The sequence below is a fragment of the Peromyscus maniculatus genome, chromosome 2 (genome assembly GCF_049852395.1).
Source record: "Peromyscus maniculatus bairdii isolate BWxNUB_F1_BW_parent chromosome 2, HU_Pman_BW_mat_3.1, whole genome shotgun sequence".
NCBI lineage: Eukaryota > Metazoa > Chordata > Mammalia > Rodentia > Cricetidae > Peromyscus > Peromyscus maniculatus.
Genome location: NC_134853.1, coordinates 7,888,528 through 7,910,441, shown reverse-complemented (window position 1 = coordinate 7,910,441; position 21,914 = coordinate 7,888,528). Strand labels below are relative to the sequence as shown.

Genomic DNA, 21,914 nt, shown 5'->3' with positions numbered 1-21,914 from the left:
TAGCTTGATATTTCGTTTTTTCAATTGTGTTTTAATAAATAGACATTTCAGATTTTGTGGAGAGACATTATCCAGCTTACAATATATGACAACCTCGGCTCTCATGTGCTTCCCATTTTTGGTTAAAATATATTATCTATCATTCATTTATCTATTTATCTTCATCATCATTATCTATTATTTATTTCTGTTTCTATATCTCTCTGTCTATCTATCTATCTATCTATCTATCTATCTATCTATCTATCTATCTACTATCATGAGGGTTTTTTTTTTTGTTTTTGTTTTTTGCGATACAGTATCATTTGAGCCCAGGTTAGCCTAGAACTCACATGCAGCCAAGGATGACCTTGAACCACTGATGGTCGTGTCTCATCTCCCAAGTGCTTAGAAGCTTCACCTTGTTTGTTTATAGATTTTCAAACCGAAAAACATCTTCAATGTTCATCTTTATTTTGTATTATTTATTGTGTAAATTTGCTAAGCATTAGGGAGGTGTTTTTATTTTGTTTGTCTCTGTCTTTTCTTAACCAATGAATTCAAGTGTATGTGTTCTCTTTATTCATTGTGTATAATTCCCCCCTTTTCATCCTTTCAGTTAAAATACATGCTTAGCATCTTGAAATGTTTAACAGGCTCATAAGTTGTTGCCTAATTTTCTATAAACTAATTTTAATGATAGAAATGGAACACCTAAAGCTCTTACAAATCAAGTTTGAATCTGCTTTCAAAAATTTATTCATCAGCAGCTAAAGTCCTATTTTTTTCGCCAATGACAAATTCTATTTAAAAAGATGTTTTATTTTAAATTATGTATATGTGTGTGTTGCAGTGAGTAAAGGGGTTAGTGTAAGTGCAGGTACAGAGGCCAGGGGCATGAGAGCCGCCTGGAGTTGGAGTTACAGGTGGGACTTGAACTTAGATCCTCTGGAAGATTAGTACAAGTTCTCAGATGCTAAGCCATGGTTCCAGACCTGGGAAATGCTAAATTTATTTTTTAAAATTGCCTTTTAAGGCCGGGCGGTGGTGGCGCACGCCTTTAATCCCAGCACTCGGGAGGCAGAGCCAGGCGGATCTCTGTGAGTTCGAGGCCAGCCTGGGCTACCAAGTGAGCTCCAGGAAAGGTGCAAAGCTACGCAGAGAAACCCTGTCTCGAAAAACAAAAACAAAAAAAAAAATTGCCTTTTAAAATTAACATACTTATAAATAAAATCCTTTACTTTGTAATGGGTCAATATAAGTAACTGATATTTGGTTTGGAATATACTAGTCAGGGAGAGTTTTACTTAAAGACTTATTTAAGAGGCACCTGACCCTTGAACCAAAGACTTGGCAAGGCAGATTTGATGCTCTGATTTCTTCATGTTAAATCCATGAGCATGGACTCCTCAGTACAGGACCTTGTTATCTGTGCTCACTGTTCTGAGAAATGAAACTCAGGTTTTGAAAAACAAGAACAGCATGGGGGGGGTATGCTTCCTGGTGGATGGTAGTTGGGTTGGTATTTTTTTTTTTACTTTAGAGGGTTAATAAGTTGTTAGAGGCTCACCTTAATCTCTCATTTTTACAGACAAATCCATGGAATTTAGTTGAAATGCTTCAAGACAAAGCATGTGTCCAGATGACTTAACCAGTGACAAGAATGGAAGGTGACATCTTTTCTCAGCCAGCCTTGTGCTTTTCTGCTGCTATCTGAAGGCCAACAAAGGCGCCTCAGTGGGCCCCACTTTGTATCCTGATAATCTCCCATCATACACACATAAGCCCCATTGGAGATTTTCTCATATTTCTAAATGAACATTTCCCTGATAAATCCTTTCTGTTGATTAGAACTGTCATGATTAAATGGACTTGAGATTTCTCAGCCTATGAATATACACAGACAGGAATTACAAACCAAAGCAAGGACATTTCAGCAAATATATTATGGCCAGATTTTAATTAGGCATAAAGCACTAAGGATTTTTTTCTTCTTCTTTCATTTGGAGAAGAAAGAGAAAGAAATTAGAACAAGATGAGGGAATGAGAAAATTAAGTGACTCACTTTAATGCTCGAGCTACTAGGAATTGTGAAGATCAGAGGAGACTAAGGAAAGGGAGTATTTTCTTTGCCAGCTCATTGTTGCCATATTCTTGGGGGTTGTGTGAGAAATACAAACCATTACCTAATTAACACTGTACTTAGAATCTCTTTCACTCCTCACATAGCCCACTGGCAGGTGCTAATAGTGAGAACAGAGATGGGAAGCACAGTTGACTGACACTCAGGTCTCTTAGGAAATGCTATGCATCCACCAAGGAGTGACAGTATCGTCCCTCTCATATCTCAGAGGTTCCCTGTAGCTGCTAGTGTCAGGATGTTATAGGTGCCTTCTCAGGTCTTCTAGAAGGGTGTCCCTAAACAGCCACTGCAAATGGACTTAGACTCTACAGTGATCCTAGTTGAGCATGCCTTTAATCTCAATAGTCAAGGGAAAGCGGCAGGCAGATCTCTGTGAATTCCAGGCTAGCCTTAAAAGTATTTGTGACTCCTGTGGTACTGTGGGTGTGAGAAAGAGAGAGCAGTGAGCAACATCAACAAAAACGAATCTATTCTCATGCAGCTTAGGTTTGGGTAGGCCAGTAACACTATCCATAATAAGTAGGACTATCTGTACTTTGTTAAACTCGGACAAGGAGGAAGAAGCTAAAGTGGGTGACAGGGTAGGACATTCTGGAGGTAAGTGGGCTTTGCTTTTAAATCAGGTTGCTGAGTAGATAAGCCTTGAGAAGATGTAATATGAGCAGAATTTGAAAAATATGGAAGAGAGGAATGAGTCAACATGGGAAAAGTTTTAAAGTGGATCAAAGAGCTGATTTGGAGGCCAGTGTATATATAAGGAAGAGCATGATGGGAACAGTAGAGGCCAGTGACTGAAGTGGAAGCAGTGAGGGCCAAAAAGTGGGGGTAGAGACCAGAGAGGTAAAAAAGGTGGTATGGAAAAATAGACTAATAATACCACATAGCACCTTTGGGACCGTCTAAGGACCATGGCTTTTCTTCTCAGAAAAGACAGGGCATCATTAAGTGAGCATAAGCCAAGAATCCCATCATTTTTTACATTCTTTCTGATACCCACCAAGAATGCTGTACAGAAGCAACCATCCTTGTATCCCCTCCTACCTTGTGTATGGCAGACACTTGGCAAACATTTGCTGAATGCATGGGGAAAACAGTGACACATCCTTGTGCATGATTTTGATCTAGCTGGTGATAAAATGCCCTACTGTGGGACTCTTGTGTTTCACTTGTGACCACTGGAGAAGTTGGTATTCCATAGAAGCCTCAGATAGCTTGTTTAACTGCACTGTGAGCATACTAGAGCATGCTAAAGGTTCAGCCACTATTTTCACCAGAGTAGTGGGCAGTTAGTTGAAAGAGTCTTTTTTTTTTTTTTTTTTTTTTTTTTTTGTGGCTGGCATCCATAGTACATCTTTGACTAACTGGTTGTTTAGTAGACATTTTTGAAGTATGATGTTGGCTATTTTGAGGCCCTTTTCATTTGTTACCATTTGGTTGATTGATTGATTGTGTTTTGGGGTAGCCTCAGTTTCTTGAAGCCTACATTCAAGTGACTCTTCTAGAAGCACAAGTTAATGACTTCCTGTTTTCTTCCTCTGTTGGTGTGCCCATCTCTGTAGTCAACCATTATTCTCCTCCTACAGTGTCAGAATGAGATCTATTCTGGCACATTTATAGCAAATATAGTTGCTGGACACTTTTGTTCACAAAACTGGGCGCCAATATTTTCAACTTTTTCTTTACCTATTTAGCCCTTTACATGCTATTAAAAATAATTGATGCTGATCTTTCTTGGTCCTGTGGTGTTTGAGTCACTGAAGTATCATTTACGTAAGGTGAAATGGGAAACTATTTTTTTCTACTATTTTAAATACTTTGCTTTACAATTCTGTGGGTTTTGGTATATTTACACCGTCTACAACCTAATTCTAGAATATTAACATCATCTAAAAAAGGAATCCTAACCCCATTCCAGTGTGGGACTAAAGTGATGATGCTATGCATAATAAGGCGGGAGATTCCTTAGCTTGTTTAGCTGGAGCATGGGGAGAGAACCCGAGGGCAGGTAAGGGAATAGGAAAGGTTGAAAACAAGTGAGCTGCAGCTTTAAATAATTCCGTCAGACTGATAGGCAGGTCCTCCTTCTTCCCAGAACCTTGCAACCAGCATTTGCATAATATCTTCTGGATTTATTCCTGCAGTAGCATGGATCAGAACTCTGTTATTTATGTTTAATTATACCCCACTGTATGAATACACTATATTTTATTTATCCATTCATTAGCTGATATCCATTTGGGGTGTTTCTCTTTCATAGATATGTAAATAAGGTTGAGTTGTGTAGATATACATTTCTCTAGGCTGTTCACAAAGGGAAGAATTAGTGGGTCACATGGCTCTGTTCTACTTTTTGAGAGATGGCCAACATGTTTACCAGTGTTGGTACCACTGTCTAAATCCATTCATAAAATGTGAGGGTTCGTGTCTCTACATCCTCATCAACACTTACTTTTATTAGCTTTTCTAGTGATAGTTCTGCAGTTTGATTTTGCATCTCCATAATGACTATGATGTTGAACATTTTTTCATGTACTTACTGACTGTATGTTTTCTTTGGAGAAGTAGTTGAGTTATTATGTATTTAGCAAAAAAAGTTATTATGTATTAAGCAAAAAGTCCTATTAAAATGATTTGCAAATATTTTGTCTCATTCTGTAAGTTTTATTTCTACTTTCCTGATGACACATTTATATTTTTTGGTTGTGAGCCTAGCCTTTAACGGCTGAGCCATCTCTCCAGCCCCTGATGACACATTTATAAAATTCGAGTTTTTAAAAAATATTTGATCAAGTCCCATTATTCTTTTTCTGTTATTTGTTGTTTTCAGTTCAATCTAAGAAATATTTTAGCTGAGTAATGTCATGAGGATAGTCTCCCTTCTCTCTTCACATGCTCTTTATAGTTTTTATATTTTCTTTACATTGTTGGTTCCTTTAAATTATTTTTAGATTATTGTAAATGCTAAGATTCTCAAGTAATTCTTTGGCCTGAAGACATCCAGTTCTCTCAGGACTTTTTGTTTGTTTGTTTGTTTGTTTGTTTGTTTGTTTTTGAGACAGGGTCTCACTATGTGGCCTTGGCTAGTCTGACCTGGAACTCGCTATGTAGACCAGCCTGGCCCTGAACTCAGAGAGATCCACCTGCCACTGCTGGAATTAAAGGAGTATGCTATCATGCCCAGCTCCAGAACTATTTTTTGAGGCAATTGTCTCTTTCTATTGAGTGTTCTTGGCACCCTTGTTGAAGTAAATTAACTGTAAGTGTGTGGATTGCGTTTGGACTCTCAATTCTGTTTCATTGATCTATAAGTCTGTATTCCAACAGCATAGGGCTATTAGAGTACCAGAGCTTTGTAGTAAACTTTGGAATCTGGAGGTATGAGTCCTCCAAATTTTGTAATTTGTTGTAGTTATTTTGAGTTCTTTGAATACCCATGAATGTTAGGAGCAGGTCACCTGACTCTGCTTTAAAAAAGGTTGGTTGGAATTTTGGATATCATGGTTGTTTGAATGAGAATGCCTTCCATATATTTACATATTTGAATACTTGGTCCTCAGTTCATAGAACTATTTGAGAAGGATTAGGAGGTGTGGCTTTGTTGGAGGAGATATGTGTCACTAGGGGTGGGCTTTGAGGTTTTTCAATTAGCTTTGCCTGCCTCCTAATTGCAGATCAAGATATGAGCTCTCAGCTCTCCTGCTGTGGTGCCTTTGTAGGTGCTCTACCATTATGGGCTATAATTCTCTGAAACTATTAGCCTGATTAAACACTTTCTTATTGCCCTGATAATGGCAATGTCACAGCAACAGAAAGGTAATTAAGACAGAAGTGTATCACATTGACTCTGGAAATCAATTATGAAATATGCAGTGTCTAACCCTTTGTCCACGTATGTGAGCTGCAGAGGAAGAATTTAACAAGTATGAAAAGACTTGGAAGGAGGATGAAGCAAGGACAACATCCTGCTGTGTTATTCTGAGTCAGTAGAGTTCACTTTGGCACAGATGAAGAGAAAGCAATACTAGAATAAAGGAATGTTTTCTGCGACCAACTGACTCACTCTTTACTCTTGCCTTATTATTATTGTTGTTGTTGTTGTTATTATTTGACCACATCTTTATAGAATATAGTTCAAGTTTGAGATTAATTCAGCTTGTGTTATTTATTTTGGCTTAAATATATTTCGCCAGGACAAAAGACTAATGAAAAAGAAAAATTTCCTTTACTCCAAATCTAGTCTCAGTCTACAGAGACATCCTCTCAGTTCTGCTTGATTGACCTTTTGGGTGGTTTACGTGCATGGATGCACATCCCTAGCCGTGCTTGACCCAGGCTGCATGTGCTGTTCTTCTCTCAGCTCTTGCGGGCTATTTGTCAACACATAATGTATATTTCATTCTTTTTGGTCATTGGAGACTGTTCTGCTGCATAGATGAACCATGATCTAGTTAGTAGGTCTCTTCTGTTGAACATGGAGTTTTTCTTTTCTTTTTCTTAATTTCATGAGTCTTAATTACAAAGATATGAAAATGAAGTAGTTTCTTTTTAATGACTGTACAGATATTCTGTGTACACTAGAGTGAAGTGCTTGGGGCAAATTATGGTCTCACAGGTTTGTAGATTATTTGATAAATAACTTCTTAAGATTGCTTGAGTAGAACTGAAAGCAGTTTATAGCAGTGAAGTGAAAGTACTTGTGAAAACAGACATCTTGGTAGTATAGCTCTTTAGGAATGACTTCATTCTGTCATGCTATAAAACACTGCCGAGGACGCTAGCTGTCTTTATGGGAAAATTGCTGATCAGAATGGTTTCAAATATTTCTCCCCATATCTCTTAGTGTAGGCTCCACTCTGTTCTCAGCATTAGATTTCTACAGAGTTGTCCAATTCTCTGGAATAAAGTATGCTCTACAGAAGATAAATCGGTCCACAGCTTTTCTTCTCCCATCTCCTACCCCCTTCTTCCTGCTCACACACAAAGCTCGTTTGTAGGTGGAGCCCAGATCCAGGACTTGCTCCAGAAATCAACATAAGTGGCCTGTCCCAAAGAACAAGCATGGACAAAAGACAAAAGGAGCTTAGACTAGTTTCTCCAGGTTTTGGGCAGAGCAGAAGGAATCCTTGGTTCACCCCTAGGGATGACAGTGGGTGTGATGACTTCATTTGGCCTATAGTCAGTCTGTGTTTTGTTCTACTTTTGACATTCTGTTCTCCCTCTCTCCAGCTTTTTAATGGCATATTAAGTCAGTAAAGTCCCACCACTTTTCTTTTCATGAAAATGCTATCTTCTATTCTGTTATGTGTTTGTAGGTGAAATGCCCATCACAGACTCATGTGTTTAAATACTTGATCCCAACTGGTGGCATTGTTTTAAAAGACTTGTGAAATCTTTGGGACTGGAGGTGAATACCAGATTCCTTAAATGTGTTTAATGTTTCTCAACTTGCCCTTTGTGGTGGGCATTAATACTGTGTTGTATGCAATTTTCTGTGTCAGTTTTAGGGGCTAGGGAAGATTGGCAGCTATCTTGTCTATCTCTCCTTCTCTCACAGTGTGATCTCACTTGGGGTTCCACACGACTCTACCCCATGTTTCAGCTACATTGATCTTCTCTCCCATGTAGTCTCTCTATGTTCATCTGCTGAACAGGCTATCTTATAGGATGGGCTGTTCTACATACTTTTTTGCTTCATCTTATTTTCATCATGCTAAAAATATAGAACCAATTATTAGTACTTCAGGGGAAACTTCACTGACATCCTTGACAAATAACTAGTTTAAATTCCCATAGGAACATGGCCTGAAACTTTACTTACATGATTATTAGATTAACATCTGCCTCTTTGACTAAAATGGAAACTCAGTGGATGCTCTGTTGCCCTATTTATCACCACTTCTCTTGCTTAATCCTTTTAATAAATTAATCAACCCACATTATAATGTCTTCAATCTGTACTCATCTTTCTTTAAGTTTTCCTAAGTGGGAAAAGACGGATTTTAAAACATTATTTCGGTTTAGCTTTATGTGAGCTACGACATGGCAGTTGAGGTATGTTTTATATACATGTCTTCCTGGGGGTGGGTCTTGAAAATACTGACATTTCTGTATGTTATGAGTCTAATAATTATGTATTCCTCCCAATTCTATGGTGTTCCACTCTTTAAATAGTAAGCTGGTAAGATAAATAAGCAGAGATAAATATACTTCATGTAAGTAAGAATGTATATATGTGTCCACCTACCTATCTTAGTTTTTGTCCAACAGAAGCTAGAGTGATTTGTGAAGAAGAAACTTAGTTGGGAAAACACTTCCATCAGATTGTCCACAGGAGAGCCTGTGGGGCATTTTCTTGAATAAAGGTTGAATTGGGCAGTTCAGCCCATAGTGGGGTAGCGACACCCCTGGGCAGGTGGTCCTGAACTGTATAAGAAAGCGGCTGAACAAGCCATGAAGAGCAAGTAAGTAAGCCCTGTCCTCCATGGCTTCTGCTTCAGTTCCTGCCTCCTAGTTACTGCCTCTTCCCCCAGTGATGGAGTGTGACTTGAGAGTTGTAAAATGAAATAAAACCTTTCCTCTCCAAGTTGCTTTTGGTCGTGGTGTTTTATCACAGCAATGGAAACTAAACTAAGATACTTCATATCTATCAATTAATTAACTATTTAAAAGTGCATCTAAAATCCATACACAACACACAATTGTGTGGAACACTGGTGAAGTGAATGACTTAAGCAGGCAGCTTGAGTTGTATTATACTTCAGAAGGGATGCCACTTAATGTATGGCAATTAAGTTATGTCAGAGACTTAGCCTCTGGGAGGTTCAATTTCTTTATTGTAAAGAAATACAATAGCATTGCCAAGCATCTATTATAGTGAGGATTAAATGGGGTTTATACATTGGAAAGCTGTGCATGCCTGAAGCAATAATAATGATTTAAAAAAATATTTAGTAGTTCTTATTTATAAAAATGACCTGCATATAGGGCCTTGTCAACAATATTGAGAATTTTAGGGGCACCATTTAAGGAGATGATTGCTAGGGGGCAATTGTATATGATTGTATATGAACCATTGCCACCATTTCAGTAGAAATTTCTCTATTGATTGACACAAGTGAGCCTTTTGGTTTTTATGAAAACATTGCATTTAGTCATGTGCTTTTTCTTTAACAAAAATGTTGACAGAGAGAAAAAGACAATTGGCTAAAAGTAAGCAATGTTTAAAGTTGGCTCAATGCCCTCTTCTAAAGAGAAAAAGGAAACTGAGCTGAGAACTCTAGCCTAGCAAGAGCATATGGGTGCTTTTACAGAAGGGAACTGCCATTGTAAGACAGGGTTCGTTTCCTTATGGTGGAGTTTAGAACTGGTGCTAAGCTCTCAGAGACTTCATTTCCATACATTCTTCTGAAACAGCTGGATTCCTGGTTCCCAGGAACAGCAATGATCCCTCTGATCAATGGATGTGTATCTGAAGAAGACCTGAAAGCCTTGAAAGATGAGCACATGCCAGGCATTGATGGTGCAAGACTTTAATCCCAGCACTTTGGAGGCAGAGGCAGATGATCTCTGTGAGTTCGAGTTCAGCCTGGTCTACAAAGTGAGTTCCAAGACAGCCAGGACTGTTCCACAGAGAAACTCTGTCTTGAAAAACAGCCAAACAAAAGATGAGCATGTGAAGTGTCATGCTGCACTTCCAGTTTAAACCGTGTGTTTAAGATAGAGAAAGATGGCCGGGCGTTGGTGGCGCACGCCTTTAATCCCAGCACTCGGGAGGCAGAGCCAGGCGGATCTCTGTGAGTTCGAGGCCAGCCTGGGCTACCAAGTGAGCTCCAGGAAAGGCGCAAAGCTACACAGAGAAACCCTGTCTCAAAAAAACCAAAAAAAAAAAAAAAAAGATAGAGAAAGATGAAGTCTGCAAGGAGTTTGCATGATTTAAAACCAGAAGTAAAATTTAGGTATTTGATAGCCACAGGTATGTCCTAATTCCAGAAGTTTAATTTCCATGATGTAACATCCTTTCTTCTTTCTTTTAGAAGAAAATGACAAGAATACATTACATTTATACAAAATATCCCCCTTGTCAATTATTTAAGTGATATGTTTAATGCCACACTCAGATCTACATATAGAATGAGCTTCATTTATAAATAAATACACCCTTTGCCTTTCAGTAAGACTTGTGTTGTTCTGAATGGATTAAACCATGTGACTATACTTATGCATATAATTTATATGGTTATCATTACTAATTAATTAATTGGTAATTACTAAAGGACAGATCTCCCATGAGTATCAACAACATGATGTACAAAGTTGTAATACCAGTAAGCAACTTCCATGTATTAAGGCTTGGCAAGGCAACCCAGTATGAGGAGTAGGGTCCCAAAAGCCAATAAAAGAGTTAGACACAGCTTTATTGATTCTATTTCTACTTTCAGGACTTGGACTGTTTTATTAATTTTCTTCCCCTGTTTGTCTTTTCATAGATGTGTAAGACATTTAGCTATTTCTTCTTTAAGGACCCCTATCACATTCATACAGGCTGTGTTAAGGTCTTTTTCTTGTGTTTCAACTATGGTGCAATTATCAGCACCTGCTGTGAAAGGCCCTCGTGAGGACACAGTGCCTTGGTTGCTATTGATTGTGTTTTAAAGCTGGCATCTAGGCATCTGGGATGGGGAAGATTATAATTTGAAGTGGGTGGATGTTTTGTTCCTTGGTTTCTTTTGCCCTCTCTGGTTCCTAGGAGAATGTGGTGGCTGTGATGCCTGGTAGGTAATTCTACTGGCATCCTGATAGGTGTGGCCACTGGGGTTCTAGGTAAAATGTGTTTCTGGGTAATTAGAAGCTGACACTTAGAAATAGGATGTGATTGGAGTGGGGCTTATGGGGCCCACAGGAGGGAGGAAAGCAAGGTGTTTCACCAGGATCTCTTTAGTCCCCCTGGGAACTGGGACAGAGAATGAGGAGAGGTCCCAGCTGAAGCTCTGCTGCAGAGATGTCAATGAGACTTGGGATTGGACTAGGGAGAGTGGAGGAGACAGGATGATCTACATTTACGCTACTTGCTTTCCTGGTCAGAGTGGCCTGTGGGTTCCCAAGGAGTGCCTTCTTGAACTGAAGGCTAAGATAAAGCAGTGAGTGGAGGGTGGGAACTTATGAGGGGAAGATGTGTGTGGTTCACTAGAGATGGGTTGGTGGGTGAGAGGTGGCTGAAATTGGTGATCTGCTATTGAGCTGGGGATGTGACTGGGGGACTGGATTTGTAGGAGCAGAGGAAGAGGTGAAGATCTCAGTGACATTCTTTTTTATTCAGTTCTGGCCAATGAGCACACACAAACACACATGGAGAGAGAGAGAGAGAGAGAGAGAGAGAGAGAGAGAGAGAGAGAGAGAGAGAGAGAGAGAGAGAGAGAGAGAGAGAGAAGAGAGGAATTACTGTTCTACTTTGAGAATTTAGAAGCTCTAAACTATAGGGGGTATGCCCATAAACAATTTGAAGAATTTCAAAAGTTACTAGTATAATTTATTTTGTAATAAAAATAAAACTGAAAAAATAGTCTATAAATTGAAAATAGAAATTTTTGTGTTATATTTATATGAAAACAGTTCTATTTTCAGGACTAATTGAGTTAAATATAGAGCCATGTATGCATGCATACATATATTGGCATTTAGACATACAACCATAAATACTCACACACATATTACACCTTCAAGCCTCTACACAATCCTTTTTATCATTGTGTGTGTGCATCATCAGCCTGTGTCAGAGGGTTCGTTGTGCAGCAAACTTGCCCGATGGTGAAAAGAAGGATTCCAGGAATCTGTCCCTCCCAGCGCTCATCTCAAGCTCCACTGTGCAACAGTTGTGTTCTATTTGCATTCATATTATCTAAATGAACTGAATTATGACTCCTTCCCCAGAGTGAGAGGCAATTTGGAGTCTCTTCTAATTGAGTCCTGGGGGTCCTATGAAATGTCAGTTTTATTGTGAGCACTGCTGTTCCCTGAGGCTTGAACCAGGACCACCAAACACAAAAATTTGAACCACACATCATTTGAGAACCGCTAATCTCAAGATGAGTTAAGTGAAAGCAGTAAGTTTTAAGAGATGTGGGAGAATGAACACAAACGTCTGAGGGATTAGATTTTTCTCCCATTTCCTTTTTTAAACACGCCAACAGCTATAGCCAGGAATTAAAGGTAAATTATTTATTTGTTTGCTTGTTTACTTATTAGTAAATAATGAAGTATGGCAGATATGGCTTTTTTGGCTTTTCAATGATGCATGTGACATTTAGCTATGCATTACTAAGTTCATATTATTGTATAGATACTTTTCTCCATCTGAATATATAGAACATTTGAAAGAAAGAATTTTCAATTATACTTCCTAATGTTTCATGAATATTATTATTAAAATCTTTCACCTTTTCACCAGTGTGACACATTCTATTAACACATTAGTCATTGAATGTCCCAAGAAGACTGGAAACTCCAGCTATCTCTTCCTAGAAATGAACATCCAGATGCTTACCGTACTCAAAGCTGGTTCCATTTTGCTAATGGAATTCATACCTAGATTCTAAGTCATATCAAAGGGAGATCATTGTTCCTACTGGCCAATGGAGAAACTGAAAAGAACAGAGGGACATGTGCTGACTTTCTCAAAGTCTCAGATGTTACAGCAAAAGCCAACAAAGAAAGCAAATCATTTGAATCCAAATACACTATTCTCCCTTCGTTCTTTAAAACCTTGTTAGAGAGAGACTACATGCCAACTGATTAGGCCAACAGCAGAGAGACTCGCCTAGTTTTAGTGGAAAAAGAAACCAGTTAGTCAGTCTTTGGAGAGAACATGAACAAAGGAAAAACACTCTCCCAATATCAACTAAGTTTTCGGTTTTCTTACTACTAACTCTGGTAGCTGAAGGGGGAGATTGTTGAAAGAATGGTGTCATAGTTCATGTAAACATAGATCTTGTGAAGAGTAAAACACCTAGAAGGGTGGCAGCTGGTTCAATTTGGGACCTTGGGTCTAAAGCTTTGTCATTTGGATATCTTAGATTTGATAACCTTGCATTTCTGTGCCTTCTTTTAATGATCAAATGATCAAGAGAAGATGTCATTGATCAAGTCTAAATTATGGATCTACACTCACACCAATAAGTTATGGTCAGGAGAAAGGTCAAGGGCATTTTGAGGCCCATATTTGCATATATGACCAATTCCTGTGAGTGTAGATGCACCCAGTTGGTGCCTATCCAATTTCAATATGCTAATAAATAGTGTGAAAAATAATTGTATAGGGTACATACATGCACAAGCTTATGTTCATGCTCGCACACACATACACAGACACACACACAAAGAGACACACACAGACACACACACAAAGAGACATGCACACACAAAGACATATACACAAATGATTTCAGCTTTCATGAAACAAAATTGTTGTTTTGATGAGGTGTCACATTTAAGGTTCTAGGAGCAGCTGATTTATATTGGATATCTGCACCAGATAAACACAGTGAATGCAAAATTTCAGTTGATCTCACAGCACTGTGGGTGAGTGCTAGTTTCTGGGAGAAGAAATCAAGAGTTAGAGAGGCTGGACATCACACATTAGCTATGTGGTGGAAGTGCATCTTTGACTGAAGTGTGTGTGTACTGAAGAAGTTAAAGACACTTTCCCGATGGAAAAAATGCCCAGTCCTCACCCTATGGAAATGTACCCACTTGTATACAGCTTTTCTTTCTCCCAAGATTTGAGCAACTAGAGAGTTAGTCCTATGTATGCCTTTTTTTTTTCAATACCTAAGACTGTGCCTGACACATACCAGAGATTGTCTAGTTTGAATTAATAAGAAAAGGTAAATGAATGAGTATTTAATTCAAAAGGGTTCAGAGCTCCAAGTTAATAACTGTGGCAATAGATAAAAATGTACTTATTTCTAGATAGCATATCAACTTTAGGAAGTATTTATGTAGCCTCTGCTAACTTTAGCACAGATCATTTGAGAATATAGATACTCAAAGAAATATTGTCTAAGGCATGTGCCTCTGTTAGAAGGTCTATAATTTGTCAATGATAAATTCATAAAAATAAATAAAGTATTTGATATGTATTAAATTTGAAGTGCTATTCAATTTACATAAATACCCATGGGGCAAATTATCTCAAAGGCTGGGCCAATTACAAACGTCATCATGGCAGACAAGGAATCATATGGGCCCTGACTATATTAACTTACACAGTGAAACGGAAGACTGTTTTACAAAGAGAAAACAACTCTAGAGACAATATGTCTCCGAGAATTGTTTATTGAAAGATTTTAGGTTTGGATAATACACATACAATTAACCAATATAAGCATTTTACAGTTATGCAGCTCTGGCATGGACTCACGGTGTATGTTTGTAACATTTTGGGGAAGTAAGAAGTTCTAACCAGTTACATGCTGGGAATTCTCTTTGTATGTAGCTACATTTCACCATCTTCTCTGGGTCCTCCGTCACTAGTTCATTCATGAAAAAATGCAGCATGAGGCTGGAGAGATGGCTTGCCAGTTAAGAGCACTGACTACTCTTCTAGAGGACTTGGGTTAAATTCCCAGCACCTACATGGTAGCACAGCTGTCTATAACTCTAGTGCCAGGGGATCCAACTCATTCTTCTGGCCTTCATGGGCACCAAGAACCCACATGGCACACAGATAAACATGCAGGAAAAACACACATATATGTAAAATACATTTTTAAAATCACAACATGAGTTCTGCAGACAAGGAATTGGAAAGCTTGTGTGCTTAGAAATAGGAAACCCAACAGAGCAAGTATTACAGCAAAGGTGATGGAAGCTATAGGTTCTCTGCTCATAGAAATGATTACCATCAGGCTCTTAGTATTTCAGAATATGGTATGTGTCTACTCAAGAATAAGAATGCATGGCTTCTTCGGTATCCATAGAAACCAAGATATACTTCTGATGGGTATATCTGATACGCTTTCATCCCTACTCGATAATTCTAATGGGAAAAGGCTCTTAGGCACTTAGCATCACTTATTAAGAAACTCTGAAAATTAATTACAAAAGAGTAAGTTTTAAATGGCGCCCTAGAGACATAGAAAATCATTTGCATTTCAAAGGTGCCAAGCTCAGAAGCAGAAAATGGCCTATAACTTGTTTAGCATGTGAAACAAAACGTACAAACAACAAGGGCAGCAGAAATGAATTCATTTTCCCTAGGTTCTAGTGGATTTTTGGTATTCTTTCCAGAAGGAAGTGTTTAATAAAGGAATGTTACTGCTTTATAAAACATTGACTATTCTGTAATACCAGACGATAAACAAGTAAGGTATCTGTAATCTCTAATCCTAGATACTATCTTAGACACAAGGGGTATTCAAAGAAACTTGAACCCTAGAAAGCACATTAATGTTACATATTTTAGAAGCACACAACATAAGCTTTTAAAATAAAATTATTTTGTTAATCACAAGAATGTACATTTTTCATACAATCATAATTTTGTCTTCAACACTTAGCCAATAATTTCAAGAGAATTATGCTCTACTATATCAGAACAAAGTAAGTTTATAACTTGTGAATTTAACAAAGCTTAAAATAGTTTTTAGAATATATCAGATGCCTGTTTGTTTCCAACTGATATTCCTATAATAATGCAAATAACTGTTCTAAGGTATACACAGAGTGTCACTATTAGAAAATATCAAATTGGAAACAAAAAATCATTTTTACTTACTAATTTGGTAAGGATTCATTTGTGTGTGTGTGTGTGTGTGTGTGTGTGTGTGTGTGTGTGTGTGTGTGTGTGTGTGGTAGCAGAAGGGAGTGTCAGATTATCTGGATCTAGAATTACACGCAGTTGTGAGCCTCCCAAAGAGGTGCTGGCAACTGAATTTGGGATCTTTGGGAGACCACCAAGGGTTCTTAACTGCTGCATCGTCTCTGCAGCCCCCACACCTCCAAGTCGCCCTTTCTCCCCCCAATTATTTTACTTCATGTGTATTTTGCCAGCATGTATGTAGGTTAAAGATATGTGTGCCTTGCGCAAACACAGGTCAAAAGATAGTGTCAGTTCCCCTGTGGCTGGAGTTACAGACAACTGTGAGTCACCATGTGGGTGCTGGGAATCCTACCTGGGTCCTCTGCAAGATCAGCAAATGTTCTTAACCACTGGGCCATCTGTCCAGCCCCCTTAACCCAAGTCACCTTAAAATCCATGGTGTCTAGATGGTTCTTAGCCAAATCCCAAGGGTAGCATGGACTCACCAAATCCACAGCGGTATAAGATCATTTCCTAGACCTAGCCAGGCCTTTGCTCCTTTCAGGCTCCATGTAGGATGACAGCTAAACATCTCCCCTTTTCAGTGGGAAAACGGAAGTATCTTTAATCCTGACATCCGTGTGTAGACGGAAATTTCTCCAGTCCTGCCTTGTCCAGCAGTCCGGATGAATCTCTCCCACCCGCGGTCTGCAGCCGCTTATAAAATAATTATACAGAGGCTTGTATTAATTACAAACTGTATGGCCTTTGGCTTCAGCTTCTTGTGAGCTAGCTCTTTCATCTTAAATTAACCCATTTCTATAGATCTATATGTTGCCATGTGGCCGTGGTGTTATCAGTCTACTGACATCTTGCTGCTCCTTCGGGAGCGGGCTCAAGTCCCGCCCCCTTCCCCAACTCCACCCTTCTTCATGTCAGTATTCAGTTTAAATGTACCGCCTAAGCTTATCCTGCCTACCCTAGGCCAGTGCAGCTTTGTTTATCATCTAATGGGAGCCGCACGCATGTATTCACAGCATACGGAAAGACATCCCACAGCATCTATGTTTTTAAAGAAAACCACTTGTGAGGTGCTCCACTGGGAGAAGACCTTGTGTGAGGAACTATAAATATATGTTGATAAGTTTATAGCGTGTACAGCTGTCCCAAATAAAGATAAGGTTGGGCCCCTGCACCTGCTCTCACACAGTGACACACATTCTACTTGGTGTTCTGCAGTCCTTGTGTGTTATTATTTTAGTTGTGAAGGTCTGAATTTGGCTGGGATTGGGTTAAGCCCTACTCCACGCATGCGCAGTACTACTTGCCCTAGTATTTGCGCAAAGTACATGTTTTATTGGATGACACCCTGATTGCCTTCTGCCAGGATCTTAAGAGAATTCGACTAACAAGCACTTCTTTTGTATTTTCTGTGCTTATCTGACTATGTAAAATATATCACGCTCCCACGCTGGAGCCGACATGATCATCATGTCACCTGGGAAGTGTTGCTGGCATGGTTGGGTGGTCCGCCGGAGGCCACCACAGCTGCTGTGGTGTTTTCAGTGTTAATTCCCCCATCCTCTTGGAAGTATTGCCCTCCTTTCTCAGTTATACACCATTCTAGATTGAGTCAGCATCTCCAGTTTTTCTTGTTCTTTTTGTTTGTTCTAGTTTGAATCTCTTTCTAGTGGAAAAATCCTTTTTCCTGTTCTTTTGATGACCAAATAGAGCAATGTCACTTTCTTGGGAAGTAACAAATGGATGACACTTGGAAAAACCAGTTCCTAAGACCGTGCTGACAGGGCAGGGATTGCTGGTTTCCTGTCTGAGGAGACTGAGAAAGGAGGGCGTTGAGATGGTGGTCCAAGGTCAGCACGATGCTCGCTCAGTATTGATTCTCCTTATTTATGCCACCATCTCCCATGTGTGTTAACAAAGCAAAACTCACAAAGGAGGAATGGTGGTTTGCTATCTTTGTACCTACTTTAAAAATTACTTTTACTATGGAAAATCTCAGGCATACAAAGTCATGAGTAAGGATTAACTGTATTGTTTAGATAATAATTAAAACAACTTTGGTGCTAAGTATGTAAGTGACGACATGGCACTCTACTTGACCCCAGTTAGCCTCCACGATTCAGCCCTCTACTGTACCACCTGGGTTAAACCCTAGCTTTCTTTCGCTTTTCTTATGTCATGCTGTCTATGTGCATGCATGTGTGTCTATGCATATATTAAATTATATTATTGAACTCTGTAAGTATATTTTAGACACTTTAAGGTAACCCAAACTAAAAATAATATTGAATATTGGTGAAGATGCAGTTTGAATTCATGATTTGGAATCTGTGTTAAACCACTGGATAGATTTAAACTCTATATGCCCTACATTCTCTTCTCTGCATCTCTCTCTCTCTCTCTCTCTCTCTCTCTCTCTCTCTCTCTCTCTCTCTCTCACACACACACACACACACACACACACACACACACACACACATCTCAAAGATACATGACTGGCCCAGTGGTAGTGGCACATGCCTTTAATCCCAGCACTCAGGAGGCAGAGTCAGTTGGATCTCTGTAAGTTTGAGGCCAGTCTGTTCTACAGAGCAAGATCCAGGACAGACACTAAAACTACACAGAGAAACCCTGTCTCGGAAAAAAATAAAAAAGGTACATGATTGTCCTCCTACTATATATTATTGTATATTTTAAAACTTAGTTATATATAAAAACCAAGTTTATGGAGGCAAATCTACCATAATAAAAAATTGATAATAAATATTAAAATTAATTTTAAGAACTTCATATCCTGTATACTATTGATTCTACTTTGTGGAATTCATTATATAGATTCATTATTTTCCCTTCAAACAATAAGGCCACATGATTAAGATCTTCAGTGTAGCAGTATTTATGATCTCTGAACAATGAAAATGGTCTAAATGTTGGGAAAGGAGGCAATTGACTAGCCCAGGCTGTCGCTTTGGGTGCTCTGCAGAGGTTGTATGTAACATGACGTCAAAACATGAGAACTCTTTTGATTTAATGGTGGATACAAACAAAGGCAAGCCGATCAACCTATGCATTGTTCCAAAGGAAAACACATGGAAAGGCTTATAGTTAAAGGATCCATTCAATTGTCATTTGGCTGTAGAATATCAGCTAGTTCTACCTTGCTAATAAATGAGGGATTTAAAAAAAAAAAAAGATTTGTTTTTACATTTGCATTATATGTACATGTGGGTGGGATTTGTGATTACAGGAGCTCCCAGCACAGAGGAATCATATCCCTTGGAGCTGCAGTTACACGCAGTTATACTACTACCCTATGAGGGTGCTGAGAATTGAATTCAGGTCCTCTGCAAGAATAGTGCTTGCTCTTAACCACTAAGCCATCCCTCCAGCCCCACTGCTAAATTTTACATGATGTGATAGAAACTTTATTAATTGATTTGGTCTAAACAAAAATAAGATAGATGTAGCTTTTCAATTGAATTTTGAATTACATATGAAAAAATAAATTGTATGTTTTTAATTCTTTGAATAAAACAGGAATAGTTCTTCACATAGAATTGGGGCTAAAATAATTTTATTTATTTGCACTGTCACTAAAATCATGCGTTTAAGTTAGGACTTTGAGCTTTCAAATGTTGGCAGCATAGAGATTTAATATGAATTTTTCACATGTTAAGAATTTTTCCAGGGAAAATAAAAATGTAGAAACATGTATAGCTGCAATCTATCAAGGCGTTCTGAACTGAATATACAAAGTTGGAAGGTTAAGGAAAAGACTAGAAATTTTCATTTGAAAACTCACTAGAGTGTAAATCTCTTAACCTTTATTCACTTGACTATCCATGAGCATTTATGTTTTGTTCCTTCCGGGACATGTGACACATTACATTTTCAGTAGCTCTGACAGATTTTCACTCCTACTGATTGAGTTGTATCCCTGCCAAGAGTCAATGCCTCCCAACCCCACTTGTGACAGCTACATTTGTTATATAAGTAGTATCGTGCAAGCCAAAGAAATACAGAAAACACGAGCTGTTCTGAGAAATAGGCTAGAAATTCTTTGGAAAGACTAGTTAAAATTTGTCATTTTCTGTTGTGTGTTCTCGTAACCATCAGAAATGAGTATAATAAAACCATAAGATAGAGAATACTGCATTATACTGCTTCATTGTGTAAAATTTTGCTTCCAGTCTGGTATGCCCCAACCGGAATTCATAGTTAATACTTTATTGACATGGCTTATGTAAAAATTGATCTTTATTCTTAATTCCAAAAAAAGTTACTTTCATATTTTTTTTTAGCCAAGCCCCTTAATACCACCACTGTGAGAATTAAGTTTCAATATCAGTTTTAGTGGGGAACATTCACTCCATCATGATGATCAGTATAAATCAGTATACTTCATATAGAAACAAAGTATGGTGTATGTCTTTGCGCATTTTTATGGCTTCCTTTGAACCAATCTTTGATTATGTGGCCAATCTAAGTTGCATTTTATGAGAGAATTTCCACGCTAGTTACATTTTGCTCAAAAAATTGAGAGACTTATTTGTTATTGTGTCTTCTCTAGGCACCCCTAGGAAGGCATGAAGCAAGACATTGCTCTAGTCTACTCTTCTTAGTTACAGACATCTGCATTCTAAATGGCTTACAAGCAATCCACAGAGTCTTAGCAGTAAAATCATGCAACATTTGCCTTCAATGCTTTCTGAGTAAAGTGTATAGTAATAAAATATCATTTGCTGGGAAAATGCCAAACTTAGACAACCTGTATTTTGAAATATAAATTGTTCCACTTTATCACTCCCTTGTTTCTTTAAAAATTTTTTGAATCTCACATAAAACCTGTACCATAGGGTATGTTAGTGTTTTTAGAAGCTAAATGAGAAATTATCTTTGTTGCTCCCAGGAAAGGTGCTATTTTTGTTTTGTCTTTGTTTTTGTTTTTTTAAATAAGCAATGAAGTTGAGACTGTGATAGGTAATGTCTTCTGCCAGGTCATCAGTAGGAAATGAGCCTGAACGTTAATTTGAATGTAAGGCTTGTAATGTTACAGTAGCAAAACAAAGATAAAATGTATATATTCATTTACAAGAAGGGTGACTGCGTGGTTCAAATGAGTATGACTCCCACAGACGTGAAATATTTGAATACTTTGGTCTCCAGTGGGTCTTTTTCTAGGAAGGAGAGGAAGTCTGGCTTTGCTGGAGGAGGTCTATCACTGGGGGTGGGCTTTGAGGTTTGAAAAGCCCATGCATGCCATTCCCAGCGAGTTTTTTTTTTCTCTCTCTGTCTCATGGCTGTTGTTTCAACACATAAGCTCTCAGCTACTGCTCCAGCGCCATTCCTGCCTGCCTGCCTACCTGCCGCCACGCTTCCCACCATGATGATTATGGTCTAACCATATGAAACTATAAGCAAGCCCCCAATTAAATGCTTTCTACTGTAAGTTTGCCTTGGTCATGGTGTCTCTTCACAGCAACAGAAACTAAGACAATGACCATGTATTTTAAGTTTTATTTAAGCTACTTTCATTTGCAAAGAAGTGGGCCCATTGAAGTACAGGAATCTCAAAGAATATTGATACGTTATATTATATTTAGCCACAAATTACTATACCGAAGAATTGGTAATGTGATTTTATTTACTGCTTAAACGATGGCTATGCCAATAGCACAGAGTCAAAATGTTTTCTTTCTGTATCTTGGGCCACCGAATCACCTGTTGAGTTTGCTTTGAGAGCACTCTGCCCTCGAACAGATTAGGGAAACCAGGAAGATGGCTGTCACTGATAAAGAGGATTTGAATAGGTCAGTTCAGCTCAGAGAGGTACCTCATAGCAAAAAAGGTGAAGACATTCTTTTTTTTTTTTTAATTTATATAAGAGTAGTTTATCACAACTTCATATGTAACTACTACTAACATCAGGCCTCAGTATGACTTGCTTTGGGAAACTGATATACTATGGTTCATTCA

General features: G+C 38.4%; 1 protein-coding gene across 10 annotated transcripts in view; it reads left to right on the top strand.

Moving 5' to 3' along the window:
- Eya1 (EYA transcriptional coactivator and phosphatase 1) overlaps positions 1-21,914 on the top strand; it is a 312,966-nt gene that overhangs the window by 69,102 nt on the left and 221,950 nt on the right. For 6 of the 10 annotated variants that reach the window (XM_076563744.1, XM_006974699.4, XM_076563745.1 and 3 more), the window contains one exon: positions 1,571-1,649. The exons of the other annotated variants lie outside the window; for them this stretch is intronic. In XM_076563744.1, the coding sequence (XP_076419859.1) occupies positions 1,612-1,649 (38 nt within the window). In that variant the 5' untranslated portion in view covers positions 1,571-1,611. The remainder of the gene's footprint in view (positions 1-1,570; positions 1,650-21,914) is intronic. 10 annotated transcript variants of the gene reach the window in all.